Source organism: Juglans microcarpa x Juglans regia, chromosome 1S (genome assembly GCF_004785595.1).
Source record: "Juglans microcarpa x Juglans regia isolate MS1-56 chromosome 1S, Jm3101_v1.0, whole genome shotgun sequence".
Classification (NCBI taxonomy): Eukaryota; Viridiplantae; Streptophyta; class Magnoliopsida; order Fagales; family Juglandaceae; genus Juglans; species Juglans microcarpa x Juglans regia.
This window is the reverse complement of record NC_054595.1, coordinates 2,008,512-2,023,138: the sequence shown is the minus strand read 5'-3', so window position 1 is coordinate 2,023,138 and position 14,627 is coordinate 2,008,512. Positions and strand designations below refer to the sequence as shown.

At 36.5% G+C, this 14,627-nt stretch overlaps 2 protein-coding genes across 4 annotated transcripts; one reads left to right on the top strand and one right to left on the bottom strand.

The window, feature by feature from the left end:
* Positions 1-3,184: 3,184 nt before the first annotated feature.
* On the bottom strand, positions 3,185-8,062 carry LOC121246596 (BTB/POZ domain-containing protein At3g50780-like). Of its 3 annotated transcripts, XM_041144778.1 has the most exons (4): positions 7,769-8,062; positions 7,573-7,642; positions 6,228-7,195; positions 3,185-4,505 (listed from the first exon to the last, which is right to left on the bottom strand). In XM_041144778.1, the coding sequence occupies exons 3-4, from the start codon at positions 6,861-6,863 to the stop codon at positions 3,516-3,518; spliced, it is 1,626 nt and encodes a 541-aa protein (XP_041000712.1). In that variant the 5' UTR covers positions 6,864-7,195; positions 7,573-7,642; positions 7,769-8,062; the 3' UTR covers positions 3,185-3,515. The 3 variants fall into 3 exon arrangements, with proteins under 3 accessions (XP_041000712.1, XP_041000711.1, XP_041000710.1); XM_041144777.1 differs by having other exon boundaries at positions 7,573-8,062; XM_041144776.1 differs by having other exon boundaries at positions 6,228-8,062.
* Positions 8,063-13,235: 5,173 nt separating this feature from the next.
* Positions 13,236-14,415, top strand: LOC121247224 (transmembrane protein 220). Its single transcript, XM_041145598.1, has 3 exons — positions 13,236-13,485; positions 13,594-13,920; positions 14,117-14,415. Exons 1-3 carry the CDS (start codon positions 13,395-13,397, stop codon positions 14,194-14,196), a joined length of 498 nt encoding a protein of 165 aa, XP_041001532.1. The 5' UTR covers positions 13,236-13,394; the 3' UTR covers positions 14,197-14,415.
* The last annotated feature ends 212 nt before the right edge of the window (positions 14,416-14,627 follow it).

Below are 14,627 nucleotides of genomic sequence, written 5' to 3'. Positions count from 1 at the left end.
ATAGAAACCTAGCGTCTCAAGGAGGCTATAGAGAGAGATGTTGTGAATTATTGTGCAAAACACATACACCAACAATGTCAAATAAAGTAAAAACAATACAATCAACCACACGACGCACAATATACGTGGTTCAAAAATTACTTACGTCCACAGAATTACAGAAATCTTATTAATCAGGGGAGATTACAATCACTTAATTTCAACTCCCACTCTCTAAAGCTTTTTGCTCTGTCACATAATATGCACTCACTAGACAATTGTTCTCTCTCAAAATATGTTTAAGGTCGTACAAAACAAGTCTAATATGATAAATTTATAGCAAACGACGCTGAAAACCCTAATCTGGCAAAATATGCGTACTTCGCTAGAGTGGGTGTCGAGCAAACACTAGAGTTTGTGTCTTGCTCGAGCTCAGTGCCGAGCGGGACTCGAGCAAACTCTTGGACTTGAGCTTCTCTCAAGCCCAATGTCGAGCGCATGTCAAGCGAACTTCATTCGAGAACACTGTCAAAAGCACTTTCAGCAAATACATTTTTCAGCTCCAAAATTAGTCTCCACATACACTCCAACAATCTCCCACTTGTAAACTGAGTTTCCACATGCCAACCACTATTTTCAGCCAAGCGTTATCATCTCTGCAGCTCATAACTCCTGTCTTCAAGCTAGAAGACTAAAACTAGAAGATGCACTGAAGTCAAGCCCGACTTCAGTATTCCACGTACATCGCTCTTAGTCAGCACATCCACTGGGTAAATCACAACTCCTATTGCACTAGGAGTATCCAATCTTGAACTGATATTGGCAACCTTAGCCAACTTTCCCAGGCTTTCATGAGGAACTACAAAGCTGACTCCCTTTGGCTTCCTCACATGTTTCGCACGATCAAACCTACCTTTTTGCACTCTTGTATTTACATGCACATCACTGGACCCTGATATTAAATATAAAGAATTAGATCTCTTACCACGCGCTAAGACCAGCGCACCCTTAGTGATCTTCCAAACTCCTCTAGAGAACGCTACTGCAAAACCGTTGTCATCAAGCTATCCCACACAGACATGTTCCATACGCTCCTATTTGGAAGTGTGATGTGCACATTACTCACTCCCACTACATCTAGTGCCTCTCCATCAGCCGCACACATCTTCCTAAAATCACCAGCAACATAATTCTGGATGATTTCTTGATGTGAGGTGCTATGAAATGAAGACCCTGAATCCAACACTTAATCATCAATCAGACTGTGCACTACAAGAAGTAAGGCATCATGAATTTCTTCTGCCACTACGTTCACAGCATCATCCTCAACACTTTTTTTATTCCTGAAGTTTCTCTTGATGTGGCCCGGCTTGCCACAACTCCAGCACATGATCCGTTGCTCATATCTCGTCTTGCTCTTCTCTCTACTCTTGGAGTTTGATCTATCATATCATCTGCCCCTATTGTCAACAATCAGGGACGATCCAGAATCCGAGGACTCACCCGAGTCTTTCCTACATACCTTTTCAGCAAGTACCATGTCCTATATGTCGTTGTAGTTCAGTTTCGTCTTGCCGGATGAACTACTCACAGCCATCCTCATGGCCTCCTAACTATTTGACAATAGTGCCAACAAAATCAATGCTCTGATCTCATCATCAAACTCAATCTCTACAGAAGATAGTTAATTTGTGATCTTATTGAATTCATTTAAGTGTTGGACTACAGACATACCTTTTGACATCTTTAGACTAAATAATTTCTTAATCAAATGCACCTTATTGTTCGCAGATGGCTTTTCATACATACCTGACAAAGTCGACATGCTTCTCTCCTTACTAACATTGTATGCCACTATTTTGGACAAGATCAGTCAAACAACCCCTAGAACTTGTCGATCTAACAGGGTCCACTTAGCATCACCCATACTCGCTGGTTTATTTCCCAACAGTGGAAGGTAGAACCTCTTTCCATAGAGATAGTCATCGATCTACATCTTCCAATACCCAAAATCAATACCATCGAACTTCTTGATCTCGTGTGCTTTCATTTGATCTCCATTCATCGTTCTCTTTCAGATCCGACATTGGCTCTTGATATCAGTTGTTGTGAATTGTTGTGCAAAACACACACACCAATAATGACAAATAAAGTAAAATGAATACAATCAAGCACACAACGTACAATATATGTGGTTCGGCAAATTATCTACGTCCACATAGCTACAAAAATCTTATTAACCAAAGGAGATTACAATCACTTAATCTCAACTCACTCTCTAGGATTTTTTGCTCTCTCACACTATGCACTCACTAGACAATTGTTCTCTCAAAATATGCTTAAGGTCATACAAAACAAGCCTATATGATAAATTTATAGCAAACGGCGCTGAAAACTCTTATTTGACAAAATCTGCGTACTTCGCACGAGTTGCGTGGTGCGCCTCGAGCGAACAACCAAATCAACATTGGCTCGAACGGGATGTCGAGCAAATACCAGGGTTTGTGTCTTGCTCGAGCTTACTGTTGAACGGGACTCAAGTGAACTCTCAGACTTGAGCTTCGCTCAAGTCCAGTGTCAAGCACATATCGAGCAAACTTCACTTGAGCGCATTGTCAAGAGTACTTTCAGCAAATACATTTTTCAGCTTCAAAACCAATCTCCACATATAGAGAGAGAATGAGAGAGAGAGAGAGAGAGAGAGGATTTTTTTGAGACACTTTGGTAGTAGTGTAGCTTAATGACTTTCACGGTTATAACTTCATACATTTTATGCAGAGGTCATTCTATAGAGTCCGACAATTTCCTAGACAAAATTTCTTTGATTACATTGATGTTCTAGTTCTATGCAGAAATTTTACCAAAACAACTTACAAATTAACTTATGCTACTTAAAAAGGGATAAATCATATTTAAAAAAAAAAAAAAACAACTTTTGAAATGGATCTAATGTATCACGTTAAACCACATCAATTTGTAAATTTCATTTTGTATAAGACACCTATGTAAAATAAACATTTCTCTTGATTATAGTACTATCACGCAGATTAAAAAATACAATTAAATGAGCATTAGAATCAAGCAACCACAAATATAGCAAGGGAATGATCAGTTTCAAGGGTGTGCAAGTCATCATGTGCAGTCGTCATGACATCATTGATGATTTCCGAATAACGTGAATATCTACTCTTAAAAGAAACATGTATTGTGAGAAAAAGAAACGCATTACTCAAATCAAATCCATTCAGATAAACAAACTCAATTGAAGCAACTACTTTTGATTACATATCTTCTCAATAATTCATAGATCAAGCAGTCAACCCATACCCATCAAACCGAGTAAGCAATTTCATTAATCAAACGGTTCTGCATGAAGCATGGCAAACCCACGTCATGGCGCCAGTTTTCCTAAGGGATCTGCAACATCTTCCCTTGATGAAGAGAGAGTTTCAATCATGACTTTCAGTTCTTATAAAGTTTTAGCTGGTGTTAACAGTAGATTGCGAAAGATAATCTCAGTATGGTCAAGTATACTCTCATTCATGCGGATGTTTTTTTAGGTCTATTACTGGTGATGTCGTTGAACTATCTTGGAAAATATTACCTTGTGCTTCAGAGTAAGGCCGAATGAATGTCCTCCGCCACCAGACCTCAAAGGCTCTCTGAAGATTTGGGCACTTATCACCAGCCTTCAAAAAACTTCCCAACCAAGAAAGCAAAATACTCTGCTGCTCCTCTAGAGGCAGGGTAAGGATTGTCCTACCAATTCCTTCCTCCACAACCTTTCTATCAAAGGACCTGCAACCATTTTGCAACCAGCCGTAGTCATTTATCAATGGTTCTAACCAGGTTTGTAATAGCAATTGACGGGTGTCCTTTGATGGCAGGAGCTCGCTTCTTCCAATGCCAACAAATAGCCTTGCCGTAATGCCGCTAACATGATAACGAGACACGATAGGTAGCTTTGAATGTAGGGAAGCCAACTCTAGCTGGCCAGCCCACGATAGTGCAAATTCTTCTGCCGCCTGCCTGTCAGCTAAAATCTCAACCAACCACAAGAGGTTATCAGCCTCTAGAGGTATTTGCTTCACCACAGGTTCTTTGCTGCTTATCGGTTTATCAGCAAACCCTGGTTCAGCAGCCTGCCTAAACAAAGACAAAAGCGAATTCAAGCAGCTTTTGCATGAACTATAAAGAGCTTCATTGCAGATGTCAGTTGAACCGGCATAGCTTGGGAGATCGTTATTCTCTCTAAGGAGCTTCAGCACTGTTGATTTCATTTCTCTTCGGCCTCGTTCCGCATTGCTTTTGAGAACAAGATCAATTATTTGCGGAAGTGTGTCTTTGTGGGGTTTGGAGATATCAGAAGAGACTCGTTTCAATACTGGGGGGACACCGATGCCCTCACCCTGGAGTCGCAGGACTGACGAAACCACCTTTTCTTCTTCTTCACCAACCCACGGGACTGCTTCCAAGTACTCTAAACATGACTGCATGCAAGAGTTGAAACCAAATAGTTCTGCAACCTGCAAAATAGCTCCCATCAGATGAGATTTAGAGCAAGATATATTATAAAAAAAAAAAAAAAATCATACAGTAAATGCTAAAGGCTGAACTAAAACCCAACGACTGGAAAGTATACACGAAAAGAAAGGCCACTACTCAACTAGTATATGTCAATGTTCATGAGGAAACAACAGCAACTACAAATGAAGCAGCCAATCAGCTTACAATAAACCTACTCAGAGACATGACAATTACATTCTCTGCAGGAAGCTCCATTATCCTAATGATAACTACTAGCTTCATTGACATATAAGTATATAACAATTATCACCTTTGGCAGATAGGAAAAGGTTCTCAAGAGCTCCAAACGTCAGTAACATGAAATCGAAAGAACATCCAGAATCAATCTAGGATGCTAATTGACTAAAACAAGAAACATCTGGCAAGAGTATCAATCAGGTACAGGAGGGGGGGGGGGGGGGGGGAATAACTAATATCAAGTTTCCCAATACTTCACAATGCTTTTCTTAGCCGATAAGAGGTTGTTAATAGAAAAAATAAACACATTGTTCACAATTTGGTTTTTCCAGCCACGATGAGATAGCTCATACATGTAGACACTGTGGTTCAGCATATTTAATGGAGCAGTAAAGTTCCAGAAATTTGAAATGCTTTTTATGTTAAACTTACAGTTACAGGAGCCTATTTAGTATTCATAATTGTTTTATGTAAGAGATGAGAAAAACGATTGTTACAAGTGATATCTTGATTAAAACAAAAGTTGTCTAACATCATCCCTGCTCATCAGATACTACATGTTTATCCTTATCGGCTTGCTGATCTTTTTTAGCTTGTTGATCTTTATCTAGTAGGCTTTTATCGTTAACACAGACATGTTGCGATCAAGTTTGGTGAGGACAGTATGGTAGTGTGGTTGGGTGTTTTGATTTGTGATTTAGGTTAGCTAAGTTGACTGCCATCAACCAGCCAAACCGAACCATACTGACCTCCTTTGGCTCAGCTTTTAGGGGTGCTCGACTCAGCCGTGGCAGTGGATTCTGTCTACCAACTCTATTGTTTCAGCCATCATAATCCAGCCTCATAGGCTAGAGTTGGGAGAATCATAATTTGAGATCCCACAAAAAACAAACAGTTGCATACATGAGTAAAACAATAACAAGGTAATGCTAGTTCAAAACAAGAGGGATTCGCTTTTCCATTACAAGGATCGCCATGCTTATATCCCGAAAGGCAGGAACACAAAGGACATATACAAACTACATTAGAATAATCAAACAACAGTCCAGTGATGAATCATTTGGATGGAAACATTTGAAGAACAGAATTAGATTTTTGTTTTTAGTTCAAATGGCTTGAATAGAGAAAGAAAGGTACAAATGTTTTCTACTAATAAAATCTATGGATGGATGCAAACCTCAATAACATAGGGATTTGAAATGATTACCAGTAAGATTTTGTTTTAAATTCATAACACAATGTTTTTTTATTGGAGTAAAACCCTCAAAACTCAAATATATTATGGGTTGTTAAAGTTCGTATTAAGCAATTTATACTCGCAATTACTCTTTAGATCCCTTGATCATAAATCCTCAAATACAAATGCAACCAAAGCTAATTGTCTTATATAGCCACAAAACATTTTACCCACAAGATAATATATACATCCCAATCAGTCAACGCAAGTAATAAGGAGAGATCCATTGCATATTCATGCAAATTACCTTGAGAATGCGGAGTACACGCGAGACATTTTGCTTGATCAGTCGTTGCTTAATTTCTTTGCAATACATCAGGCCCACAATCTCAACATATATCTCAACATCCTCACAATCCTCAATTTCTAGAGAGGAAGAACCAGACTGTTGTTCAGAAAGCTTATCAGCAATATAACGGCTATTCTCCACCAGAACATTCTTATGCACACTCAATTTCACACAAAATCCCTGCTTTCCAAGTAAAATCACCTTCATATCACTGGTTCCAGGCTCACCAAACTCAATTGCCACCTTCCTCGGCAAATTTTCAATTTTGGGTCTCGGTGCTCTTTCAGCAGCAACAGGTGCACTGTGGCCGGGTGTATCAGAGCCAAAATCTCTTTGGTCATCAGAAACAATTCCTGGTCTTGATTGGATGTGTGTTGGCTTTCTTTCGGTTATTGGGGCCTGTTTCTTCTGGACTGTGAACTTGGGTGGTGGTGAGGAGGGTTTTGGTTTGTTTAGAGGGTTTTGAGCTTTGAGGGTCTTTTGGAACGCGACAGGAGAAGGACAACACCAAAAACCTTCCGGGGTCACAGCAATTGGAACATTTCTGGTCTTGGTCTGGTTTTGTTCTACTCTAGGTAGTCTAATTTCAGCCATATTTAACAAGAATTTACAGCAATATTCACTCAGAGATGTGAAATACGAAAGATTTACCGTAGACCCCTTAGGATTATTAGGGTCACTCAACGTGTCTAGAAGAGAGTAAAATTCCCAGAAATGAAGGCCTGCTACTCCGACAACAAAACTCTACTTTTCCAACATTGCATTGGTACTCTATAAACACAAATAGGAAAACTGGAAAAGCTGGGTTTTAGGTGAACCCTAAACTCATATATAACTTCCTTCAGAAAAGAACTGCCTTTTATTCAAAATGGTATGAAACAGTGCGAGAAGTTTTGTGTGAAAACTGAAAACCACTCACTGCCCACCTAAAATTCAAAAAACACAAATCAAAGTTTCTCTGAAACAGGAAAAATAAATTGCAATCTACAGCTAGCAAATATCAGAAAGGTAAGGACACGAGTAAAGAGAAAGAACAAAATGTCTTAAAAAAGTGATCTTTGCAGAGATTAAAGTAACTATCAAAGCAAACTACAAAAAGCATTATCAAGAGCAACTACAGAACCACTCCCAGTAAAAACCCATCAAATAAGTACCCTCAGAAATCAGAAACAAGCACAAACGTGCCTTTCCACTACTCGATAGAGGTGCCAAGAGAGAGAAAAAAAAAAAAACACTACTCGACAGAGGGAATCCCGGAAAACCAGAACAGCTAAGGAAAAAAAGAACAGAAAAAATTACTCACCAAGAAGTGTTTATACGAGAGCTCGCTGAAAACCCAACTCTGATCTCATATTCTTTTTAAGCCCACATGCCTAAAATGATTGAAAGGGAGTTCCAGTGTCAAGCATCAAGGGAACCACCGAACAGAGACTTGCAGCTGGGTGGGATAATAATTTGAGTAGTAGTGGTTCTTTAATTTGTAAAGTTCAGGAATTTACCGAAATGATTCCCCCCACAAAAAAAGTGAAAAAAGTAAAGAGATGATGACTCCTGGTCTTCTGTTTCCTACTTTAGCAGTTTTGTCTGCCTCTGCTTCTGGTGATGGTATGTGTGGGTCTCAGAATTTGCATGCCTTTGCCCGTGCAAACTACACTCTCTTTCCTCGGGGATGCTTCTTTCTTTTATAATACTACTCTTATCTCTGGTGCTTAAAGTTAATCGTGGGGCTCGCTGAATTTTCTTGGCAAAACCAGACTATCGCTGTCATGGAGAGTGCTGACTTAAGCATGCAATCATTCAATCACTGAAATGATCTCTTACCGTATTCCTAAACCAGAGGCGGAGGATTGGCGCAGAAACAAATACAGGAATTTAAAAGATAAACATGCTCGATACATAGAAATAATTAAATTTATTAAATAGGAGTTATCAATATTAAGTACTAACATCTAAATAAATATTCTTTTAAGAGAAATGTTGATCTTCAAGTAAAATTTTCCATCTCCTCTACCACTGGTCCACTTTTGACTTTAGTGTCATATTTTAAGTTGTTTTTCATACAAATAGTTGAAAATAAACACCATTTAAAATCTTCATATTAATCTAGTGCTGTGCATAAAAACCATAAACCATGTAACAGTTCTTGCCATGAATGGCTCCAAATCTGGAAATGCACGAACAACGAAAGAAAGTGGGAAGATAGAAAATTTAGGAAGACTTTTACAGGTATGAATACATAAAGGTATGAATACATAAATACACAAAAGAATGCATAGTATGTCCTCGTATTTAACAGAGGGATACTTTTTACAGGTATGATTTTGAGAGTTAAAAAAAAAGAATCCCAAAATCATCAATCTAGCTGATCTTATAAAACTAAAATATTAAAGCTGGTTGGGATTTATTGATTTTATTCTCTTCTTTGTTGTGCAAAACACACACCAACAATGACAAATAAAATAAAAGCAAGCACATTATACACAATATACATAGTTCGACAAATTATCTATATTCACTGAACTGTAGAAATCTTATTAATTAGAGGAGATTACAATCACTCAATCTTAATTCATACTCTCTAAGACTTTTTGCTCTCGCACACAATATACACTTATTTGACAATTGTTCTCTCTCAAAATATGTTGAAAGACATACAAAACAAGTTAAATATAACATATTTTTAGTAAACGGTGCTAGAAATCTTAATATGACAAAAAATATGTTCTCGCACACAACCAATAAACATGGACTCAAATGGAGTGTTGAGCGTGGTTTGAGTAAACACTAAAGTTTGTGTCTCGTTCGAGTCCACTATTATGCAAGATTCGAGCAAACTCACAGGTTAAGCTTCGCTTGAGCGGCATCAAACAAACTTTTTGTTTCTCGTTTTTCTGCTCACTTCAGTCTTCAAATGCAATCCAACACTCCTCTCAGTCAGTGAAGACGCAAGATAATCCTTTATTTCGTATATTGTTTGAAATTATTTGAATAAATCCACGGGATTTGTCATGGAGGATTTTCACTATATGTGATTTGTTTCGGAATGAATTTATTTGCGGCCCTCAATTAAAGTTGACCACTAATTGCCCATTAATTGTTGGTGCGAAAGCAGGTACTAAATGAGAGAGAGAGAGAGAGAGAGAGGTTCTCGACTACCACAAAATGTTGAGGTATCCTATCCAGTTTTTAGTTGATACATTCACCAAGGTTTTAAAAGACTGTTCCCAGAGTCAAGGTTGGTTATCCAACAATTAACTACCAGTCAAACAGTCTACCATTAATTTTATCCTATAGTTATAAAAATATTATAGTTTTTTAGGGGCTCCATCTTTAATAGATTGTAAAGGGAGCATCGTTCAAATTTTGCTCAACAGGAACACCACAATCTTTCTTTTTTCTTTCATTTTCTTTTTGTAAATGCAAGATTTTAGCTAGGATTAGATGACTAGATAGATAAAGATTATTTTATGTTTGTGTAAGTTAGATGAATGTAAAACACTTTGATTTTATCTATAAATATTTGTAGTATATCTATAAAGTATTAGATAAAATTATTTAAATAAGTCAGTATGTATCTAAATGATAAAGAGTCTGGAATTATCCTGTGAAAAATTTGAATGGAAACCACATCTGTTAAGAAGACTTAGTATCAGGTGTCAATAGACGCATTATCAAAGTTTTCATTGCAGAGTCTTTCTATTAGCAGAGTCCTACTGCAGATCAAATTCCTACCAGACTCATTCCATCAATAGAGTCCTACTGCAGATCAAATAATGATCAGAATATTTATGATGTAGATTCCGACTAGATGATGACTTTTGATGATTATTCTCAAAACTTGGAGTGGTTGAGGAGAGATCCAAGTACTTGAGTTTGAGAAAATTCTCTTGAGCATTTTCTAGTTCCTTGTTCCTCATTCTCTTATTGAATGCGTGCTTATTCCATGTTGGAGATTAACTAATTGAGTTGTCGTTGGAGTTCCAGTAGAAAAGTCAATATTTGAAGATTGTCAGAGGTTTTAGCTGCTACTGCAGAAGAGGAAAACGGGTCGTTTGTCAGATCAAGTAAGAGAGTCAATTAGCAAATATTTTATAATTGAGAATTACTTATAACTAATCTTTAAATAATAAAACTAACTTTGGCTGTCCTATAGGGTCTTATCTTTTAAGAGTTCTTCAAAGAGTTCACATTTATAACCAAATTTGATGTAATGCACTTTATTTACTTTATGTATTTGATTGATTATCAAATTATTTCATTATTGATCACTAACTAATTTGATGATTAAATAGGTTCTATGAAACAGGGGTAGTGGGGGGTAATTTCACTTTTTCTCCCTAACATTTCTATGAACTTTCTTCCCTGATCAGTTGCTGTTTGCTTTAGAAAAAGAATGGACAACATCACCATCCAATGGCACAATCTCACAGGAAGAGAGTGACAGTTTGTTGACCAAACAGTATCTAATCTGAGAAATTTTAGCTACCTTTTCGGCTTTCTACCTTCTTTCTTTTTATTTCTTTAAGGTTTTTGTGCATCATTAATTAAGAGCGCCTAGGCACGGTCCCATTAATATGTCAAAACTGTGGTATGTAGAATATTGCAGAGGCAATAATAGAGCTTGCAAATGATGAAAGAGTGGAAAAGCAAGAGCACGTCTTCATCATCAATGGCACCATAAAGAAAAAAACAAAATGCATAGCTAATTTGTTATATGGCCGTGCTGGACCACCATGACATCTTATATGCATATTCATTTGTTGGTTAAGCAATGTTTAATCTTGACTCGTAAATCATCAGAGCCCTAAGGAATCATTAACATTGAAGAAGATCTTCCATGCATGGCGTTTTATATTTTCTCATTGGTACTTATTCTACACTGTGTAAGCCCGATACAGATACCAGCTGATCAGCCTTAAACATGGCTGACATGATGATAACAGACATATTTTTCTTTGTATGAACGTTCATCTCCCCCGTTTAAAAAAGGTTAATTCTCTGTAAATGTCGCTCTTCCAGATTGAAATACACTGAGAATTAATGAAAGTCCATAAGCATTGCTTCTGCACGTTTAGAGGCATGCATGGGCTTATAATAATAGTCTGACCTTTGTTCACGACAAACACAATGAGTTGCATCACAATTTTAACACAGTTCATCAATGATGGCTAGTGGACAAAATTCCCCTCCGACCTTCACCAAACTCAGTATATATTGTTAACATGACTGATTATCCAGCTCAATCCCTTCAATCTCCTGCCCAGTCTACTGCTCAATCTCAGGCTATCTCAGATGGCAAGACTAAAGATAGTTGACCTTTATTTATTCCTAGGATCAATCTATTGTAAATCAATGTATATTTGTCATTACTTTCTGTACACTTTCCTTTTATGTACATTTCCTTTCTTGTTTACTTTCCTTACTTTGTACATAGCCTACGGCTATATTTATATATGATGGAATACAACACCAGTGTGTGGGGAACACAAAACCATTTCATTCTCTTTTCTTTCATGGTATCAGAGCAACCATAGGAATACTCCTTTGATCCTGCTTTGAACATGGACTCATCTTCTCATACCCACACATTTACTTTACCAAATATTACACATCACATTTTCACCAAGTTAGATGGTTCAAACTATTTAAATTGGGTTTCACAGTTTCTCCCTATTCTCAGGAGCCATGAACTGATGGGTGTTGTTGATGGTACAGTACCATGCTCCCATCAATTCCTCATTAATGAAACAGGAAAGACAACCACAGTAATCAATCCTGGTTATCTATTGTGGCAAAAGAAAGACCAATATCTTCTTGGCTGGTTTACAACCACTCCTGAGATAGTTCTATCCTCTATATATGGATTGAACACCTCTAGACAAGTGTGGACATCTCTGGCAACAAGATTTGCTTCTCAATCTCGTTCTCGAGTTGCTTATCTAAAGCGCCAGTTGCAATCTTTACAGCAGGGATCTCAGTCTTGTACTGAGTATCTTGGTCTTTCATATATATATTTTGGATTTTGTTAAAATTATAATGCATGGTATATCATATTGGTTTGAGATTTTTCTTTTTTCAGTGATTTGACCATTTATAGATTGTTCTGGCCAAATTTTAAGACCAAGATCCCTTAATATTTGTTTGAATTTGCCCCTTTTGTTGTTAAATTCATATGAGTTCAAGTTCAGTCTAATTTTAATTAGTCTAACATCCAAACACTTAACTCTAAAATTACTAAACTCATCTCAACTCAAAACTTCATTATACGTGGGACCCTCAACCTTTTTTAATTCAACACTTCTTTACACGTGGGACATACAATATTTTTTAACTTTCCATAAATATATCTAAATTCATTTTAACATCTAAACGCATTAAGGGCTTGTTTGTTTTCAGAGATGAGATGAGATGAGATTAAAGTTAAAAAGTTGAATAAAATATTGTTAGAATATATTTTTTAATATTATTTTTGTTTTGGGATTTGAAAAAGTTGAATTGTTTATCTTAGGTGGACTCCACAAAACCCATCCTACCATCTCAACTTACTACTATTTATAAAGAATTCAACTCAGCTCAACATCGAAACACAAATATTTTAAAGTAGAAAAGAGTGATGCATAAAATAATTATTTGAATATTTTAAATATTCATCTTATCTCATCTAATCATTATAATTTTTTTAAATTTTTATACAAAATACAATAAACAATTCAATTTTTTTAAATCTCAAAATAAAAATAATATTAAAAATAATATTCTAACAACATTTTCTTCAACTTTCATCTCAACTCACTATTCAAACCTCTCTAATGGTGTTTGTAAAATATATACAGATCATAATAGATGTCATGATATCCCATTTTACGTGTTTATTATCATCTCTCAATTCAGAAATAAAAATTTCAAAAATTAAATCTCATTGACAAAGATTGTGAATACTTTTATAAAAAAAATACTTAATAAAGAAGATAGAATAGAGTACTGGGGAATTAAAAAGGAACAACCTGAACTTCTGAAGACGTTGACTAACAAAATTTCATTTCCATCCCGATTGTTCTTTGAATTATCATCTCCAAGTAAACGCACAGCTCCAATTAATAATATGATTCTTTGAACGAGAAGAAAATGGCAAATCCCTCAAAGCTATACAGCTTATGCTCTGTGCTAATGGCTTCCCTCTTCGCTTACTCGGCCTCTGTGCAGTTGAATGACCCTGGTACGTACTCCAAATCTCAAGGTCCCTTTTTCACCTCATCATCATCATCCATGACTGTTTCTCAATTATCTTTGCTCAAATTCTGCTTGTTTTGTTGGTTTTTTGCAGATTGGTATTTCTGGTTTCCGCTCTATGCATGTGGGTGTGTGATTAATATGGTAAACTGGGCCATCCCCTTGAGAACAACAACAATCAGGCATATTGCCAGGCTATCATTGTTGCTTGGAATATTTCTGTTCATCAAGGTTGTAACAGAAGACTTTGTGAATGGCAAAGCTGGGTTTTGGTCCCTGGATTTGAGTCAGAGAGTGGTTAGAGAGAAAACTGGAAGTGGGTTGGTTGTCATTTCCTTGATTTTGCAGCTGGAAGCATCATTAGTCCCAGAGGACCACTTGCCAAGAAAGAAAAAGGAGTTTCCAAAATTTGTCGAATATGGTGAGACAGATTAATTACCGTTTATCTACTTATTCTCTTTTGTTTAAAGTTATTTACTTGGAATTCATGATATGAACTCATATGCATGAAGATTTCTTTTAAATTATTATCTGAATTTGAAAATACAAAGCAAAAAAGAAAAGATACATGAAGTGAGTCTTATCGCATTTATAATGATAGTAAAATCTGATGACAGGGATGGCTATGTTGGTGGTTTTCGGTTATGGACTCCCGTTTGTATTCTTTGTGATCCAAAAAGGAGAAATGAAGTTCTAAGTTGCCATCAATCTTTCACGAAAAGAGTAGAGCACAGCTGTGGATTCATATAGACATGAAATGGAATGAGATGACCAGGAACAATAAATACATGTGCCCCCTTCCTTTTTTGTGCATTTTTCTAAACAAATTTATTAGAACGATACATTTATAGTAATGAAAAATGCTAATAGAGTTCCTCAAACTTACCGCTCAATCTTACTACTTTTTAATTTTTTAAATTTTTTACTTAATGGTGAAGGAAGTGATTATTAGTGAAATTATATATATTTTTTTTATTTTTTTCTTAATAATTAAGAATGTTAAAAAAATACTTTAAAAAAAATCAAAAGAAAATGAACAACAAATTTATAACTAACGGCCCAATAATAAACGCTGGACGGCCCGCTAGCACCATCCTTTAGTAATTTGCTTGGCTAAATCATTGAGGG